Here is a 20,719-nt window from a genome sequence, read left to right as displayed (position 1 = left end):
TATTGATGAAAAGAGAGATTTTTATAATGAAATCTCAACTTTCTTTCATTTCCAACAATATGACCACACGAAAAGAGAGAGAAAAAGGATAACTTAGGAGAAAAGAAATCAAATAAAAAGACAACAATATGACCACACGAAAAGAGAGAGAAAAAGGATAACTTAGGAGAAAAGAAATCAAATAAAACGACAACAATATGACCACACGAAAAGAGAGAAAAAAAGAGGAATCTTTCTTTGTGGGCAGAAAGATGTAGACTAGTATTGTCCAAATCAAGAACTTAAACACTAGTCTTTTTATTTGAATGACGGCATTCTAGAAAATTAGATTTAGGCCAATAAATAGTTCATATTTCAGTATAAGATCGATAGACATTTTATTTTCTAACCTTGAGAGACTGAGGAGCTACTATCTTCTACTCCCTTAACGTTCTGATACTTGTACAACTTGGCACATAACAGAAAATAACCGAAGTTGAGCACACCTATCACAACCACCACCCAGTACACATTGTCTATCCTGCCCTCGTTTATATCATCCGGCAGCCATTCCGTAACCCTCCGAACAAGATCAACCAGCGCCGTGCTCAAGTAAAAAGCAATGGCTATTATCATCGCGACCATTGCAGTTGCCGTGGTATGAAGTGACGCTGGAAATTCTTGATAGCAAAACTGAAGTTCCCCCGGGAAATGAAATGCTTCACCGATGCCCACCAAAACCAACTGTGGGAATAACCACATGACGAACATTGGCACCTTGGAACCGTGAGCTGTTTTGAGACGCTTTGACTCGACTAATGCGGAAACAGCCATGCCTGTGATATTTAGGACATGACCAATTCCTAGTCTTTGGAGGGGAGTCGGAGATTTATGGGTCAGTTTCTGCCAGACGGGATATAGGATACGATCAATTATTGGGAGAGCGATGCAAGTGGCGATTGTAACCACGACTAGGACAGATCCAACCGGGACTTTGAAATGTGAACCAATGCGACGGTCCATCTTTAGAGCTTGCAGGACCGTTAAGCTCATTTGAATCGCTATTGGGGTACTTATAAATATGCTGGATGACCACAAGGGGAAAATTCTAATGATAGTTTTGAGATCTTCTACTTGCTGGAGTGTGCACAACCTCCATGGCCTTGCAATTGAGCCGTCGGGCTTCAAGTCCCCTTCTGTTTCCAGGGCTGCGCTGTTCAGGAATCTGCAACAAGAGAGCGAAAGGAAAATTTCTTATCATCGTTATATAATGGCACTGTGTTTCCTACAGAAATAGTACTGTGTATCCTTGCGTACTTAACAACATGATGATTACAGATAGAAAACCTGTGAGCTTAACATTCCATTTCCGGATACTAGCAATAAAGAAGACACAAGATAAAATCAATGTGAGGATGCAGAACATGTGGAAATTCTGGTACCTGAAACTCTTTTTAGGTGCTGCGGGAGTTGTCTTTGCCTCTCCTTCGTTGTGGTAGTGGTAATCCTCCCTTCGGGGTGGGAGCTTAACATTCCATTTCCGGATACTAGCAACAACAACACGAGCTATATTCACGAATGGGCTACCTTGTGGCTTATCACGATGATAGAAATGGATTCCAGATGAGAATATGACCAGACCAATCAAATTAACAAGAGCAGATAGGCCGAATCCCAACCCCCAACTGACACAGTCCTCAATATACACAACAGCAGTAGCACTTACAACAAGCGCGGTATACATGGCAAAGAAAAACCAGTTAAAGAAAATCCCTTGATTTTTAGGCTTGTCAAATTGGTTTGCTCCCATTGTTGCTATGGTAAAGCGAGTGCCTCCCAGTCCAATTGATCCCAGCGTTATACTAGCATATAGGACTGCAAACTGAACTTTTGATGGTGTTTCGCACAAGCTAGATCCATTCTCACATGAAGGGGGCCTCAAGGAATCAAGAGTTGCAGTCAAAGTGAATAGGACCAATCCCTGCGAAGAATAAATGTAATGAATTTAAAATGAGACTAGACGTGTTGAAAATTTTCAGAGAACAAGTTGGTTCAACAGGAAAATTGAAAAATGCGACGATATGTATTGCCCGCAAGTACCAGAGGTGCAGCTCAAATACGAGAAGAAAGTATGGAAACCTTCCTACCGTCTCTAGCACCAACTATTGAAGGATTCAGATGCTTCGTTGTAGGCTAATACCGCTCCATTAAGCGGAGAATTGAAAGTGTATTATCCTATAAAACTCAACATTATGTTGCAAATTGGAAGTGTATTATCCCACATCAACAATTAACAGAACTATCATGGCTATGTGAGCGTGTGTGTTAGAGTAGAGACAGAGCGAGGGTATTACCAGAAAAGAGACACAAGACGAGATCAGGATGACAGGGAAACAGCCAAAGAAGGAGTCTGCAACAATTGCTCCAATGATAGGAAATAAAGTAGTGCAACCATTGACAACATTTGACACCTGAGTAGCATCAATGCTCTTCACGTTAAACTCCTCAATCAGATACACAACTAGATTTGCTTGCCATCCTCCAGCAGCAAGTGTCAAGCACATTAAAGTTCCTGCTCAAAACAAAATAAGATCACATGGTTTGCTAAGAAAGAAGTTTTCTTTTTCACTTCCTTGTAGTCATAAGTGAACAACAGAAGTGCATGAGAGAGAGAGAGAGAGAGAGAGAGAGAGAAAACCTATGATGAATAAAAAGATGATCCAACCACCGCGTTTACCACCAGCATCCACCATCTGTCCTTCCCTGTCCACGGAGAGTGATGCATCCATGTTACAACCCAGCTGGTGTAACTGTGCCAGCGTTAGTTGGGTTCTTTGATAGTCCAGTATATGCCACACTAACAGTGGTACAGCATCCCTTCTGTTATTATCAAAGAACCCAACTAAGCAAGGTTTCCTATCATTAAGCACCAACTTTCAACTTTCCACTAGTTGTAGCACTGAGATAAATCCAGCCACAATCATTGAGATACCGCAACTTTCGACTAATTAAGTTTTTGAGCACCAAATCAGCCTTCAAGAAGACTTATTTGAAGGAAACCTCAAGCAAGGGTTTTAACTCAAGTAAGCAAGTTCATGTTACTAGGAGCAGTTATGTGAATCTCTATCACACCGTAATTTTTGCACTCATTTTCAACCTCCTGCACTCCTATGTGAGTAGAAAGAATGTAAAATATACAGTTTAGAGTGCAGATGGTTAAAAAATGAGCTTGAAAATCGTAACCCTATGACAATGACATCCAACAATTAAGAATTGGCTTATTATTGTTGGCTAACATACTTGCCATAGTAGGTATACCAATAACGCTGGAAATGATAAAGTAGTCACAAGATGACAAATTAAGCGGCAAGAAGGACTGATGCGAAATGAGTTTTGGTATTAATTAATAGCAAAGAGAAGATTCTTTCATCAAAGAAAAATATCTAAAAGCATATCTAGTAAGAAACTCACTGCTCCACACTAACTCTGTAAGAGCAAAAGGTGGGTTAAAAAAACTGCTAAATAATTCATGGATATAAGCCATGAGGAATCAACTACTTTCTGAGGGAGGCAAAATTGTGGGTGTGACGGTCACACTATCACGTGGGGAGATTAATCCACAAGCTATGGTATAGGCAGACAACGGAGCACTGAGGGTTGACTTTTCTTGTCCTCGGGTATGAGATTAATAAATAGATGCACATGCTATAACATGAATAGATTAGAAACACGCTCAAAACATTTCTCCTTCTTGAGGATTCACTTACTCATGGATTGCAGATTGTGTTATAAAATATCTATGGTAATCAACATGATACAGAATTTTCCTTCTGGTGAACAACAAACCAGAAGAGAACTGATCAGCAGAACAAATGTCACAACCATAAATTGATCCATCAAACAAAAGGTCGATAACTTGCGAACAAAAATCCCAAATTGCCCTCACAAGGAATAAATAAAGGTATTTATTGAATCGTAGTTAGGTCTGCCAATACAATCGCGCTATACATGATCCGTTGGTACAGCAAAAAAACCATAAAAAAAAAAATAAAGATACAAACAAGATAAATAGAATACAAGTTCAACCGCCAAAAGGAAAGAACAAAGAGGAACTGACCTCAAAAATAATATAGAGGTCTATTAAAATTGACGCGCAATCATTGTCGAATAATCAGCAAACACACCTAAGTAATGATGTAGATGAAATAGGACGATCATGGTTACTTGATCAGCAGCCTACTAAATCTTTGAACACAAAGCTCGCTGATGATTGCAATATTTTGATCACAATAACCTTTTTGATCAAAGAGCACTGGAAGTCCAAGTCTTTCTACTTTGTCGATATAGAAATCGAGTAATGCTGCTTTTCATATTAAGCATACTCTGGATTGAGTGCAATAGCCTCTCTGTAAATCATATCTTTCATTTGCTCTTCTCCCAAGGGCTGTTGCTCAAAATCAAAGGAGAACGGCTCAGTGCAGATTGGTTCATCAGCTACGTCATGTAGTCTTTCCAGGTAAGGATGAGCTAATGCTTGTTCAACTGCAGAAGCACAAGTTGCACAATTAAAACTCACAATCAGGACCTCAATGTGGAAGACATTCTATACATATTTTTGTCGGAAGCACCAAAAGATTGACATGGGAATAGAAATTACCAGTTATCCTTTTAGTAGGATCAAACGTCAACATTCTGTCAACGAGATCAATGGCCATTGGATTAACATGTGGGAAAAGCCTCTCCAATGGTTGACGGGGATGCGGGGCGAGCTGCCTTATATATCTTCTAGCATCCTCATTCCGAACGGACCCCAGATCAGACTCAGTTGGTGTCCCGAGAAGCTATAACAGAAAATACAAAGTATGTATTAGTATTCATTTAGCAGATATTGCTTTCCAAAAATCGCTAAATAATTTAGTCATGTACGAACATGGATGAAAGTGGAAAGTAGAACACAACTAACTACTACAGATACGTAGGGATTCCAATGAAGTATTCAGTAGTGTAACATCATGGGTTTAATTGCTATGTACTTTATGTATGCACAGTAGCCGCTCTAGTTTGGGCACAGCACTTCATTATTACAAATGTAGAATGAGTACTTTACAGGACAGTCACATTTCATTTCTTCTGAACTGGTGATTCTTAAATAACGCAATCAAAGTCAGGTCATGTCGAATTCAACTTTTATTTATACTTGTCTGTAATTCATCTTACCTCTGTCAACAGGCGCATCTGATGCACATGATCTTTGCCCGGAAACAAAGGTTTCCTATTCATAAGCTCCATAAAGATGCAACCCACAGACCACACATCAATAGCGGCAGTGTAGTCTGAAGAGTTCAACAGAAGCTCAGGTGCCCTGTACCATCTGGTCACAACATACTCTGTCAATAACTCATTCTCTGCAGTCGGACGAGCAAGGCCAAAATCACATATCTTAAGATCGCAATTAGCATTCAACAAGAGGTTGCTAGGCTTCAAGTCTCTGTGAATAACATTCGCCGAGTGTATATATTTCAGCCCTCGAAGAATCTGATACATGAAGTACTGCAAGGCATTCCAACATACACCAATTAGTCCTCAAATAATACAACCATTTATTTCACTCACTACCAATGGAACTTGGTTGACGAAATTAAAATGTAAACACTTGCAAGTACCTGACAATGCTCCTCCGATAAACCCTGATTCGAGCGAATAATTTGATGCAGGTCGGTATCCATGAGTTCCGTGGCAATGTACACATCCGAAAATTCTCTCCTTAGAGGTGGAGGAATCACATCCCGGATAGCTATTACCTGTTTGACAATCGTAAAGTTTCCACTTTTAGCAAGTAATTCATGCAAAATCCTCCAATCTTTTGACAACCTTCTAATTCAAGCTGTTCAGCTAATTAACTAATACAGTAATTTTCTCCTTTTAGAATCTCTAACCAATAAATGTAAAACTAGAAATAGTAAAAATCTAAAGAAGTCAACTTTCTCATTAATTCAAGAAATTAGAGCTAAATCGAATCAATTAGCATTAATTAAAAGCAAATTAATCTCACATTTTCGTGATCCAAATGGCGAAGCAGCTTAATCTCGCGGAGCGTGCGCTTGGCGTCCATGTGATTGTCGAAAGCGTTGGCGATTTTCTTGATCGCCACCATCTCCTTCGTCTCCGAATTCAAAACCGAGCTGCCAAAAACACTCCGATCAACAAAAACCTAAATCGCAAGAAGAAGAAATCGATTCCGGGGGAAAAAACGACGTACCACACGATGCCGTAGGCGCCGCGGCCGATCGGCATGATCGGAGGGCGGTATTTGTTGGTGATCTCGAAGAGGTTGCCGAAGATGTTGTACTGGATGTACTGGCCGCCGTGGGACGGCACCGCCGGGAAATCGCCGTTAGGTGGAGTGAGGTCGGCCATTTCGAAATACTGTTCGAGTCCGAGACGCTACTTTCTCTCTCTAGGAGTCTTCAGTTTTCTCTCTCTAGAAATTTGCTACGGATGTGTTGAGTCGGTGGTGGTGGAGGAGTTGACGAAGAAGAGAGGAGAAGCTTTTAAAGCCGAGGGGAGGAAGAAGCGCGCCAGAGAGAATTGTGAGGACGCGTTTCGGGGAAAGGATCGGAGGGCTAGGATTTCGGCCGCCTCTGATGGACGGATGAGATTCGTTCAACGTTTTCACCCGCCATCACTTTGGTTTATTTATTATTTTCTTTTGTGACTGCTTTTTGGAATTTTTTTTGTTTTTTAGAGTATTTTAAGGGGGAGTGATTGCGTGTGGGTGGTGTCAGTGTTGAAGCACTGCGTCTGTGGATTACTGTGGACCGTTGACTACTTTTTGTATTTGCTTTGCATGCTGATGAAAATGTGTGCTAATATTTAATATTTCATTTTTTTTTTCTTATAACAATATATTTACACTAAAGAGTTGAAAAAAATAAATTAATATCAAACTGCCATATGCAAAATTTAAATTTAAAAATTTTCACTTATAAGTAAAGAGAAATTTCAATATTAAGTAATACTAGGCTAAAGAGAAATATGCTAGCCACAACTGATCCAAAAAACAACAATTTAATTGGTTCATAATTTATCTCCAAAAAAAATTGTTCACAAGTAAATCCCAAGATTATGTATTATGTACGATGGAGAAAACAAAATTGAGAACAATTAATATGCGTAGAAAACAAGAAATAGGATATCTACTTTCATTTTCCAAGTGAAAGAGATCAATAGATGGCGTTTTTTTTTTCATCCATGTAGTTTTTATTAAGAACTATTTTAAAGAATTTTTTAGTTTCTGAAGATTTTTTATTTTTTGGGAGATAGGATTAAAACTTATGTTTCTATTTTTATTAATTTTTTAAAATAATCTTTATTTTTAAAATTTAAAAATAAAAATAAATAATAAAAAAAAGGTTGAAGGGAAAGCCAAAACCAAAACCATGTTGATGCTCATTGAGCGAGCAAAGTAGATAATTAGTTTAGTGAAATGGAAAGAAAGATAAACAAATCAGTTACTTAATTGTCTATTAGCATTGACAAGAACAGGATAAGAGTTTTAATGTAAGGAGCTAAGCCACTTGTGAAAACAAGGACAAGATTCGAAGGATGAGAAGTAGTGCGGGGTGCTCCATTATTGGTCTACATTTTCAAGAATTTGCGTGTCTCGTCATCATGCTTCGTCGCTTTCTGCGTGACCTGAAAACTTATTCTCATAAAAAAGTCAGTGTTTTAACAACACGTTTTTCGGCCAATTATTGGAAAAATTCACACCTCCGCTTCCCATATGAGATTTATCGTTGGAGATACGTTTGGCAAGTGGGTTGTGTTTGTCATGTTCGTGTGGTTTTCACGATAAATCTGTTATTTTAACAGGTTATGCTGTGTCGTGTCAAACTTGTTAAGATAATAGGTGACCTAATAATAACCCAAATCGTTAACTGGTTATATCATTTTGTGACTGGTTAATAGGTCATGCAAGAAATTGTCATGCCTAATGCTTAGATCTCACAAATGATTATTATTGGGTTCCTGATCCAATAACAACCAGACACTTAACAGGTTGTTAACGAGTTACCCGATAATGACCTAATTCGTTAACAAATTGACACAAAACCCATTATTTTCATGTCATTTCGTGTCGGTTTAACGGATCGTGTAAAAAATTGTCATGTTTAGTTGGAGATATTGTTGGAGAATATAGTCTTACAACGGGAAATATAACAAAACATTATACAGCTTATACACCAAATGTTAAAATTCTGGATACGCCACTGCTTATATATATATGGTGTTTTACTCCTAATATCACTGATAGCTTTTGTGATAAATCTTATCCTAATTAAGTTAAAGACAGTAACAATGACATTGCTGGTGCGAACCATCCCGAGCTTAAAGGTTTACCATTTATAAAGATTGACTTTCTTGGTATCTTTTAGTGTTTTGGTTTGGAAAACGTTTGGATTAGGGTCTGTTGAATTCTTCATTCAAGGTAGTTGATTTCATGAGGAAATTGCCTATCCATATTCCCATGTCACTAAACACATATAATATTTAGGTTAAAAGGAGTGGGAAAGGAGGAATGATTATTCATACAATGCATATTGTAGCTTCATTATTTTCTATTATTTTTTGGAAAGATATGCAGATCATGAAGCTGCATGCTAATTGATGATGACCAACTTACATTGGCTTGATTTGTACTTTAATTGAATTTTTAGGGTTGGGGTTATATCTTAGAGGATGCAAATGGTAGGTGTTAGGTAAGCATTGGCACTTTTCCAAGCACAAAAGTCCAAGTATATTCAAACTCTCTTTCTACTTCCCTTTTAAAAAAGATAATAAAATTATATCCTTTCCGAAAAGTTGATTTTACTTGACCATTTGAACAAAGAGGTCATTATATTCCCTTCTATGTGATTTAAAAAATCTCATTCAAATACAGTCTATATTGAAGACTCGAGCTATAATATTCTCCTTTCAATTTGCAAAGATTTTAGACTTTAATCGCATAGATGAAAAGACGATATATAATTGTGAAAATTTTAATACCTAGTTGTGACTAATCTCATATTAATAGGCACTTCCGTCGTGGTGTGTGCCATTTTAAAAAGATGCATATAGTACTCTAAGGACTAACATATATACCGTCATAAAAAGTATTTTTATAAATATCTTAGTATTTGTCAAAGAAAAGAAAAATAATACCTCTTCATTCTCTGAATAACCAAAGGCTAGAATATCGTAGAGATGAAAGGAAGATATATTTTTAACTTACATCTATCCAATTATCCAAACAACTATAGAATTCTCCAATTTCAAATGAAAATTAAAGAAAATAATTCGAACTGTTTTGCTCTTATAATTTAGGGTTTGATTTGACTCCTAATTAGGTTCATAATTCAGATCGATGCTTAAAAGTGTGGCACCTGGCATCAGAAATCTTTTTTTAGTCAAGATTGAACCACAACGTAGAAAATAGGCAAAGTTGACTTTGACATGTATGCATGCAAGTCGATGAGCTATTTTCTGAGATGGACCCTAGCAAAGCATGCATGAAGTTTATACTGATCAACGATTGCGACTTACCTGCATACATACGTGTTTTTTATGGTGTTCCGGATATCGAATTAAATTGTTAAATCTTTACTCAAAAACACACAAGAATTAAAATTCAACAATAAAAAAATTGTTAGAGTTAATGTAGATATATAGAGAATAATCTGAATGATGATTTTGAGGTATGACTTGAATCATTTCTTTGAAGTGTTATTTGCCCCCACTCGAATGAGTTTGCTAAAAGGTTCTTGACAAATCACTTCCAGGATACAACAAAGTATGGAATATTCGATTAGCAAAACCGAATTGTATTCCCTTATAAATAACTAGAAATAAATTGTATGAATGTGATGAAGAGAGAAGAGAGAGCAAAGAAATTGTGTAGATAACAAATTCTGAATGAATCTTCTCTTATGCCAATGCTACCAATATATAGAGAGTACTGCACCCGTTAGACACATCATTTGGTTTAAGTATGCCTTTTCACCATGGGATACAACTTATTGCAACAGTATATCCAATGAACATATCTGATACAAAACACCAATTACCCAAAGGTCATATATGTTATAAAGCATGTGGTCAGATACCCAGTCAACAATGAAAAGTTGCAATGCTTCAAATTGAATAGTTGTAATTATTGGGCAAAGAACCCAACTCTTTTATGCCAATACAAAACGCATGCATATACGTATGTGTTGAAAATGCTAGTGGGTTAATGAATGCCTACAATGATATTTAAAATCTTGGTAGATTTTTTCAATACCCACACAGATTGGATTTGCAACATTTGCAGATAAATGAAAACATGTTGATATTCGCCGAAAGAAAAAAAAAGGTTTCCTCTAAGGATTTTACTGTTCATCTTCTTCCTGTGCCTCAACTGTTGGATATACCCTCGCGAAGAACTGTTTGCACTATGCCTACTTTTAGTTCTCAACCTAACAGTTACATATATCTTTGATTTCTTGTTTGGTGTAGATCTTGATTACTAATCCAGTATTTATTTATGTTAATTTTACTGCAATCCAAGATGGTGTGGTACAATCGCCCATCTTGAATTGCAAATTTAATCTTACTGCAATCCATGATAGTGCGATATCATCGCCTATCTTGGACTACAGATCTAATTTTACTGCAAATTTTAGGTGGAGCGGTATAATTGTCCACCCTACCCTGCATATTTAAATTTGCCTGCTGTTTAATTTCATTGCAATTTTAGGTGGTGCGGTATAATCGCCCACTCTACTTTACGTATTTAAATTTTCATGTTATTTGAGTGGTGCAGAATAATCGCACATCCTATGTTATGTTATTTCAATTAGAATGGTGCGGTACAATTGTCCTCCTCATTCATCATGTAAATCTCGAGCCTGAAGTTTCGAGTACTTATCATTTTGGCTTGAAAATCAAAATAAAAAATTTGTAAGAACCAGAAGTTCTAACACTACATACCTCCAGGAATACATAGTATTGCAAGTTCTCATGCATCTCATTTTTCTTTCAGAAAGAAAAGAAAATGGAAAACTTGGCAAAGCTTGATTTTGCTGCCCTGGACATTACTGGGAAGAATTACCTTACCTGGGTACTGGATACCAAGATCCATCTGAAAGTAGGGAATCTTGGAGATACCATTAGGGAAGAAAACTCAAGATAGGGCAAAAGCCATGATCTTTATTCATCGCCATCTTGATGAGGTACTAAAGAGTGAATACTTAACGGTTGAAAATCTGTTAGCTCTCTGAAAGATATTGACAAACAGATACAATCATCAGACAACGGTGATTCTTCCAAGGGCTAGCTATGAATGGACTCACCTAAGGATTCAGGATTTCAAGTCAGTGGGTGAGTACAATTCTGCGTTGCTCAGAATTACCTCTCAGATGAAACTCTGTGGGGATACCATTACTGAGGAAGATATGTTGAAAAAGACTTTCAGCACATTTCATGCCTTTAACGTACTCATCCAGTAGCAGTATAGAGCGCGAGGCTTCACTGAATACAACTAGTTGATCTCTGTACTCTTGGTTGCTGAACAAAACAATGAGCTCCTGATGAAAAATCATCAATCCCGACCTACTGGATCTGCACCATTCCTAGAAGTGAATGCTGCTTCCCTCGAAATGAACACCACATCCTCTGGTGGCAATAATCATAAACGAGAACGTGGCACAGGCGAGGACGATGGAACGGAAAAGGCAAGAATCATGGTGTCTAGTTTCACAACCAGGTTCTGAGGTATAATTCAGGCCGGAGCTTCAAAAATGAAAATTGCCACAAAGGCAAAGCTCGTGTGAACAATGCTCCTAGAAACTCTGATGAAGCCTGCCATAGGTGTGGTGGCGATGAGCACTGGGCACGTACCTCTCGTACCCCAAAACATTTGGTGGATCTATATCAAGCTTTCCTCAAGGAGAAGGGTGTTGAGACCAATTTTCTCGATCAGGCTAAACCAATGGATATACTTGATCCAATGTGTGACTTATTAGGGCAGTTGAACACAACTCACCTAGACGTTTCAGACTTCATAGTGGAAAGGGGAAATGAAATATACCGGTCTGATTGAATCATTGATGTTCAATGTACTTTTATTATGCTGAACTTGTAGTTTAAAAACTAGCATTTCAAATTCAATAAAAGTGGCATTTAAATTTCCTGTTATAAATTGCTTTTAACTGTGATTCCTTACTCAAAGAGCATGGATAAAAACTATGGTCATTCTCAAAACATGAGAAATAGCAAAGATATTTGTCTTGCAGACATCGCAACCAAGCATACAATACTTCGAGATCAAAAATATTTCTCAAAATTGATGCTTACAAAAGTAAGGGTAACAATAATATCAGGGCAATCATATGTGATGGAAGGCTCAGGGAAAGCCCAGATTATGTTACCAAATAGAAAATTATCGTCCATATATAATGCGTTATACGCTACTCGATCTATTCGAAATTTGTTGAGTTTTAAAAATATATGTTTAAATGGATACCACATTGAAACAAAAAGTGCAGAAAATGTGAAGTATCTATGCATTACCTCCAATGATACCCAGAAGCGTATATTGGAGACGTTGCGTGCTTTGACGAGTAGATTGTATTATACATACATAAAGACAGTTGAATCACATGCTATCATGAACCAGAAGTTAATTGATTCAAAAGTTTACATGCTTTAGCATGACCATCTGGGTCACCCAGGATCTACCTTGATGCGTAGAATCATTACCAACTCTAATGGACATCTATTATTGAGCAGACACATTGTTATCTCAAATGATAACCCTTGCAAGGCTTGTTCTCAAGGAAAGTTGGTAATTAGACCATTACAACTAAAGGTTGATGCTGAATCCCCATCATTTCTGCAAAGAATTCAAGGGGATATTTGTGGGCCTATTCAATCATCTTGTGGACCATTTCGATATTTTATGGTTTTGGTTGATGCATCTACCCGATGATCACATGTTTGTCTCTTGTCTACTCAAAATGTAGCTTTTGCGAGACTTCTTGCTCAGATAATTAAGTTGCGAGTACAGTTCCCAGATTATCCCATTAAGTCAATTTGACTTGATAACGCTGGTGAATTTATGTCTCAAACCTTTGATGATTACTGCATGACATTGGGCATCGATGTTGAACACCTTGTTCATCATGTCCATACTCAGAATGGTTTAGCAGAAGTATTGATTAAGCGGTTTCAGTTAATAGCTCACACTCTGCTTATGAAAACAAAATTGCCAATTTCTACATGGGGACATGCCATCTTATATGCTGCATCATTGGTTCAATTGAGACCTATAGCCAATTACCAATACTCATCAATACAACTTGTGTTTGGGCATCAGCCAAACATTTCACATTTACAAGTTTTTTGTTGTGTTGTTTATGTACCTATTGCACCACAACAACGCACTAAAATGAGATCCCTCCACTGACTGGAAATTTATGTAGGTTTGGATTCACCATTTATCATTAGATATTTGGAACCCTTGACAGGTGATATGTTTACAGCTCATTTTGCTGGTTGTCACTTTGATGAGACAGTCTTCCAGTCGTTAGGGGGAGAAAAAACTGTTCCAGAAGAACGGAAAGAGCTGACATGGGTTGTTCCCACCTTATCTCATTTTGATCCACGTAGCACTCAATGTGAAAATGAAGTGAAAATGATCGTTCATCTTCAAAGTATTGCTAATCAAATGTCAGATGCATTTAATGATGTTATAGAAGTAACAAAATCACACATACCTGCTTCAAATGCACTTGCAAGAATTGATGTCCCTGTTGGACAAAATAAAGTGGCAGCGAATAATTCATCTAGTGCACGCCTGAAGCGTGGTACACCTCCAGATTCAAGAGATTCAGCCTCTCGAAAGAGAAAGTTGATGGCACAACTGAATCCAAATGAAATCATTCAAGAAGAAAAAGTAAATAACACATCCACAAGTCATGATTCTGTACTTTCAGAAAAAGAAAATGGCCTTGATGAGACACATGTACCTGAAGAAACAAAGGTACATGAAAGCAAAGAAATCTCCATAAATTATACTTGTACTAATGAATTGTGGGATCGGAATGAAATAATCATCGACAAAATGTTCGCATTCGTACATATTAAGTGATGATCTTGAGCCCTGCTCTGTTGATGAATGCAAACAGAGATAAGATTGGCCTAAGTGGAAAGATGCAATACAGGCAGAATTAAATTCCTTGGAAAGGCAAAATCTTTTTAGACCAGTAGTCCAAACCCCGTCTGGTGTAAACCTCATGGGTTACAAATGGGTATTCACAAGGAAAAGCAATGAGAACAACGAGATTACAAGATATAAAGCACGACTCATTGCACAAGGTTTTTCGCAAAGACTTGGAATTGATTTTGAAGAGACGTACTCTTCTGTAATGGACGCAATTACGTTCCGTTACTTAATAAGTTTAGTGGTTTCAGAAAAACTTGACATGCGACTTATTGATGTCATTACCGCATATCTATATGGAGAATTAGATGCTGACATATATATGAAAGTCCCAAAAGGATTTAAGTTGCCTGAAACAACTAACAAACCACGAGGTATGCTCTCAATCAAATTAAGGTGATCATTGTATAGGCTGAAACAATCTAGACGAATGTGGTATAATCATCTTAGTGAGTATTTGATTGAAGAAGGATATATCAACAATGTCATTTGCCCTTGTGTATTCATTAAGAAATCCAACTCTAGATTTGCTATATTAGCAGTATATGTCGATGATATGAACCTAGTTGGAACCTCTGAAGAGCTCAATAAAACTGCTGAATATCTGAAAAGCGAATTTGAAATTAAAGACCTTGGAAAAACAAAATTTTGTCTCGGCCTGCAAATTGAGCATTGTGCTAGTGGAATTTTGGTCCACCAATCAGCTTACATTGAAAAAATCCTAAAGTGATTTGGCATGGACAAGGCTTATCCACTCAGCATGCTAATGGTTGTTCATTCTTTGGACATTAAGAAAGATCCATTCCGTCCAAAAGAAGATGATAAACTAGTCCTTGATCCAGAAGTACTATATTTAAGTGCAATAGTTGCTTTATTGTATTTAGCATAATGTACTAGACTAGATATAGTTTTTTCAGTCAACTTGTTAGCAAAGTATATCTGTGCTCCAACAATTCATCATTGGAAGGGAGTCAAAGATGTATTGCGATATCTTCATGGAACAACAGACATAAGTCTCTTCTACTCAAAGAAATCCACAAATGGCCGGATCCTTGTTGGATATGCAGATACTGGTTTTCTCTTTGATCCACATAAAGCCTATTCACAAACTGGATATGTGTTTAAGAATGGAGATACAGCAATCTCTTGGCACTCAACAAAGCAAACATTAGTTGCTAAATCTTCAAATCATTCAGAAATACTTGCCTTACTTGAAGCAAGTCATGAATGTTCTTGGTTAAGATCAATGATCCATCATATTCGGAATTCATGTGATCTACCTTCAAAGACAGACATTCCAACTGTCATCCACGAAGATAATGCAGCCTGTGTTGCCCAAATGAAAGAAAGATTCATCAAGAGCGATAAGACTAAACACATATCTCCAAAGTTTTTTAGTTCGCATGAGCTTAAGAAGGCTAAAGTTATTGAAGTCAGACAAATTCGTTCCAACTAAAATCTGGCAGACTTGTTCACCAAATCTCTACCAAAATGCACGTTTCAAAAGATAGTGCAAAGTATTGGATTACATTGACTTATCAATCAGATAAATTTGGAGAATGCGGAATCAGGGGGAGATATATATCAAGGGGAGCATCCATGATACATGCATGTTGCACTATTTTTCCTTCGATTAGGATTTTTCCTACTGGGTTTTTCCTATTAAGGTTTTAACGAGGCAACATAAGTATAACAATCCAAGTAAAGTTGCACTATTTTTCCTTCGCTATGGTTTTTTTCCCACTGGGTTTTTCCAAACAAGATTTTAATGAGGCAACTAATGTTGATATGTGGGCATCCAAGGAGGAGTGTTGAAAATGCTAGTGGGTTAATGAATGCCCACAGTGATATTAGAAACCTTGGTAGATTTTTTCAATACCCACACAGATTGGATTTGCAATATTGGCAGATGAATGAAAACATTGGCAGTGTTGATATGTGGACTTGGAAATGAAGGAGATCATTTTTCAAAAGGTGTGTTGTAAATTTTCAAAATGTAATAATAAGGAGTTGCTCTATAAATAGAGCACGCCGACTGCTATCAACAGATATAGAAAAGAAAAAAAAAGGAAAGATAAATAACATCAGTATCTATTCCTCCTACTTTTATTAGTCATTCCCTTCTGTTACAATTATAGTATGATATTTTACACCTACTTCGTTCCTGTCATTAGTAAATATTATCTCTCTAACTTTTACCTATTTATAACAATATGCCTATTATACATATACATACATACATACATACATACATATATATATATATATATATATTATATTCTTGAAATATCCTACATTCCTTTCCTATTTTAAGAATATATAATAAAAGGTATTACAATAATTGTCTCTTTATAATTAATCATAAACATACCGATATAATCATGCATACAATAAAGGTGTCTTTCGAATTAAACCTTTAATTAGTGTAAGTAATTCAAAGTTATAACGAATGCGATGGTGACCTAAGTTTAAACTTACTATTCTTATGTTAAAACCGGAATCACTACACACATGACTATGTCTTATTTCCTTAAAGAAATTTCTGAACTAATTAAGCACTATCATGGCCTTGTGCTTCATCCTGGTTTCATAAACATTTACAAGAGAAACCTCAACTCTTGGCTGAAGCGGCACCACTTCTTATGTTCATATAAGTGAGATTCCTTCCCATGTCCCTGCTACTATAAACATAACTACAAATAACCTTATTAAGAGATAAAACTCATCCTCCTAAACGTAGCAGTCTTGCACCGATCATCCTGGAATAAGCTATATATTAATTTGCAGTGCTTTTACAATCACTTAACAATAACTTGTTATTACCCATTAAACTTTTAAACTAATGATGTTCTAGACAAAGTCGGGTTACCATTATTGGTGGCTAATTTTCAATAAAGGATTTTAGCCTTATTCCACTAGATGTACTAACTACCAAAACTCTTGAATCCGCCAAGTTATTACTTGATTTAAAATAAATAATATTAATAACTCCATTAGTTATTAATTGCTTGACATATTCATGTCTCAAGCTAATATATCAAGACTTTCCATTGTATAACTTATTATATGCTCTAGACAAAGTAGCCTCACTATCACAGTATAAAGAAACAGATGGCATTGGTTGTGGTCACAACTCTATTTCCAATAATAAATTTCTAATCCATTCCGCTTCTTTACCTGCTGCTGCTAATGCTATAAATTTAGATTCCATAGTTGAATGTGTTATACATGTTTGCTTCTTCGAAGCCAAAGAAATTGCTCTTCCGACAATTGTAAAAATCCACCCTGATGTAGACTTATTATCATTAGCACTTGCTATCCAACTTGCATCTGAATAACCTTCAAGTACTACTGGAAACTCAAAGTAAGTTAAACTCAACTTAATAGTTCTTTTAAGATAACCAAAAATTCTATTTATTGTTTTCCAATAAGCAGTACCTAGATGACTAGTGTATCTAGAAAGTTTGCTTACTTCAAATGCGACATCTGGCCTGGTACAATGCATGGCATACATTAAACTAGCAAGTTTGCTTACTTCAAATCCGATTACACTAGCATACTCAAGCTGTGCAACGGACCTACGAGAATTATTAAGCAAAGTTTCACTAGGTCATAAAGGGTAGTTGCTTATTTTATTTGTAGATGCTTAAACTTACGAAACAATTTTTCTATATAATATGACTAAGACAAAATGTAACCCCTACTATGCTTCTTTACTTTAATTCCCAAGATAGTATCTACTTCATTCAAGTCCTTCATCTTAAATTTTGAATATAAATACTCTTTAGTTTCAGATACACCTTTCATGTTTGTACCAAAAATTAGCAAGTTGTCAACATATAAACATATAACAACACCATAATCATTTGTGAATTCAGAGTATATGCATTTATCAGCATTGTTATGTCTAAATCCATATGATTACATGGCAAAATCAAACTTTTTCATGCCATTGTTTTGGTGCTTGCTTCAATCCATATAATGACTTTACTAATTTACAAACCTTCTTTTCATTCCCAGGGAGAACAAACTCTTCTGTTTGTTCCATATAGACTTCTTCATCTAAATCACCATTTAAAAAAACCGTTTTCACATCCATTTGATGCACATGCAAACTATATAAAGATGTCAACACAAACAATATTCTAATTTATGTGAGCGTAGCTACTAGTGTATATGTATCAAAATAGTCTATTTTTTTTTTCTGCTTAAAACCTTTGGCAGCCAGCCTGACTTTAAATGTCTGAATATACCCGTTTGTATTGTATTTTCTTCTAAATACCCATTTACAACCTATTGCTTTTGATCCTTGGGGCAAGTCTACTAAAACCCATGTCTGATTAGATATTAATGATTCAAATTCATCATCTATAACCTTTTTCCAAAAGGCTACATCTCTTGAAGTCAATGCTTCGCTTAGACTTTTGAGATCATCCTCAACATTCAACAATATGGATATTTTCTTAAGAATCTTTGTTCTATTTCCTTCGACTAAAAATACGATAGATTGAGATGAAATAAAATTAGAGCCTAGAGTCTTTTCTTTTCTTACCCTTTGGCTTTTCCTTGGTTCATTAATAGTTGCATACTGTTTTCTTTTCTCACCTTGAGAATGATTAGTAGCCAAATTAGAGAAAAGTGTTTGATCATTCTCTTTTCCAGACACTGAGTAGTCGTTATAAATTTATTTTCTATAAATTCGACATCTCTAGACTCAACTATTGTATTTGAGTCTAAATTAAGCAACCTATATGTCTTTGAATTTTCTGCATATCCTACAAATATGCTTTTATTTCCTGTTGGACCTAACTTAGATCTCTTAGGGTCCAATGCCTTGTAAATGGCTACACAACCCCATACTCTCAAACATGACAAATTTGGTTTTTTTCCTTTCCAAATTTCATATGGTGACACGTGTGTCTTCGTAGATGTAATTCTATTGTGTATATGGCATGCAGTAAATAATGTTTCTCCCTATAAATGTTTAGGAGTATTAGCATTAATCATCATAGAATTAATCATTTCAGTGAGTGTCCTATTTTTTCTTTATGCCAAACCATTTTGTTGTGGTGTATAGGGTGCAATTCTTTGATGTACAACACCATGCTCTTCACAAAAGATGTCAAATTTATGGGAAAAATATTCACCACCTCTATCACCACCAAGGCATTTAATTTTCCTTCCCTTATGGTTTTCAAATTCAGCCTGATAGCACTTAAAACACTCAAAAGTTTCATCTTTATTAGACAATAAATAAACATAAGTGAACTTAGAATAATCATCTATAAATGTGATCAAATATCTTTTTCCTCCTCTTGTTAAAATACCATTAAATTCACATATGTCAAAATGTATTAAATCTAATAAATTTGTATTTCTTTCGGCAGTTGGAAAAGGTTTCTTAGTTATTTTCGCTTGAATACATGTTTCACATTTATCATTGTAATCATTATTGCAAGCAATTAAACCAAGTGTGTGCATGTATTTTAAAGATCTAAAATTTACATGTGCTAAACGTAAATACCATAAATGAGAGGAAGATTCAACAATATAAGCAGAATAATTTACTTTATTATTAATACTTAGTTTGAATATCTCATCACGAGAATATCCCTTCCCAACAAACATTCCATTTTTTGACATTATTAACTTGTTGGACTTTAGAACAGTCTTTATACCGTTCTTACGTAATAAATTTGCAAACACAAGATTCTTTCTAATTTTTGGAACATGTAGTACATTAAGCAACGTCAATTTCTTCCCAAAAGTAAACTGAAGTTCAACGGTTCCTTTTCCTAGAACGTTAACAAAATTATGATTCCCCATTAAAATCTCTTGATTGTCTGTTGATGCTTCATATATCTTGAATTGTGTCTTATCGTTGCACACATGTACAGTAGCCCCTAAGTCAAGCCACCAATCAAATGACTTTATTGCCATTGCCATATTTAGTTCGGTAATCATGCCAATATGAATCATTGATACCATTGCAACAATGTTATCAATTCCAAAATTTTCCACCATATTTGCGCTATTGGTCTTATTGGCATATTCCTCACTTACTTTTCTGTGTCTACAATCATGAATGTGATGGCCTTTCTTTCCACAATGGTAGCATACACCATTTCCATTCTTTTAATTGTTGTTGGAATTGGTCTTCTTAAACTTCCCTTTGTCAATTTTGACTTAGAAGTTCTTTTTGTATTTGTTTCCTTTGACAATGTGAATTTTGGAGAAATCTTGATTTGCAAAATTCTTATCATGATTTTGAATTTCTTCTTCAATTTGAATACCCTTTTGCAAATCCTCCAAACTAATATCTTCCATCATGTGCGGAAGTTTCTTTCTATAATTATTCCATGTTTGGGGTAATTTTGCCATAATAGCCCCAACTATCACAAGATCCGGAATAACCATTTTAAATTCACGAAGCTTTGAGCACCAAGACCAATAATTCATGAACTTGGTCTAGGATGAGTTTGTTATCAAAAATAAAGA

General features: G+C 36.0%; 2 protein-coding genes across 2 annotated transcripts; both read right to left on the bottom strand.

Annotated features, from left to right (window-relative positions):
* Positions 1-329: 329 nt before the first annotated feature.
* LOC137741594 (protein NRT1/ PTR FAMILY 2.7) lies at positions 330-3,175 on the bottom strand. The gene is made up of 4 exons (XM_068481288.2): positions 2,678-3,175; positions 2,334-2,551; positions 1,422-1,960; positions 330-1,204 (listed from the first exon to the last, which is right to left on the bottom strand). Exons 1-4 carry the CDS (start codon positions 2,766-2,768, stop codon positions 385-387), a joined length of 1,668 nt encoding a protein of 555 aa, XP_068337389.2. The 5' UTR covers positions 2,769-3,175; the 3' UTR covers positions 330-384.
* A 753-nt stretch (positions 3,176-3,928) lies between these two features.
* LOC137741595 (mitogen-activated protein kinase 3) lies at positions 3,929-6,704 on the bottom strand. The gene is made up of 6 exons (XM_068481289.2): positions 6,239-6,704; positions 6,032-6,161; positions 5,643-5,780; positions 5,197-5,529; positions 4,637-4,820; positions 3,929-4,521 (listed from the first exon to the last, which is right to left on the bottom strand). Exons 1-6 carry the CDS (start codon positions 6,394-6,396, stop codon positions 4,352-4,354), a joined length of 1,113 nt encoding a protein of 370 aa, XP_068337390.2. The 5' UTR covers positions 6,397-6,704; the 3' UTR covers positions 3,929-4,351.
* Between the last annotated feature and the right edge of the window lie 14,015 nt (positions 6,705-20,719).

The sequence above is a fragment of the Pyrus communis genome, chromosome 11 (genome assembly GCF_041283825.1).
Source record: "Pyrus communis isolate YQ-2024b chromosome 11, ASM4128382v1, whole genome shotgun sequence".
Taxonomy (NCBI): Eukaryota; Viridiplantae; Streptophyta; class Magnoliopsida; order Rosales; family Rosaceae; genus Pyrus; species Pyrus communis.
This window is presented reverse-complemented; position numbering and strand designations above follow the sequence as displayed.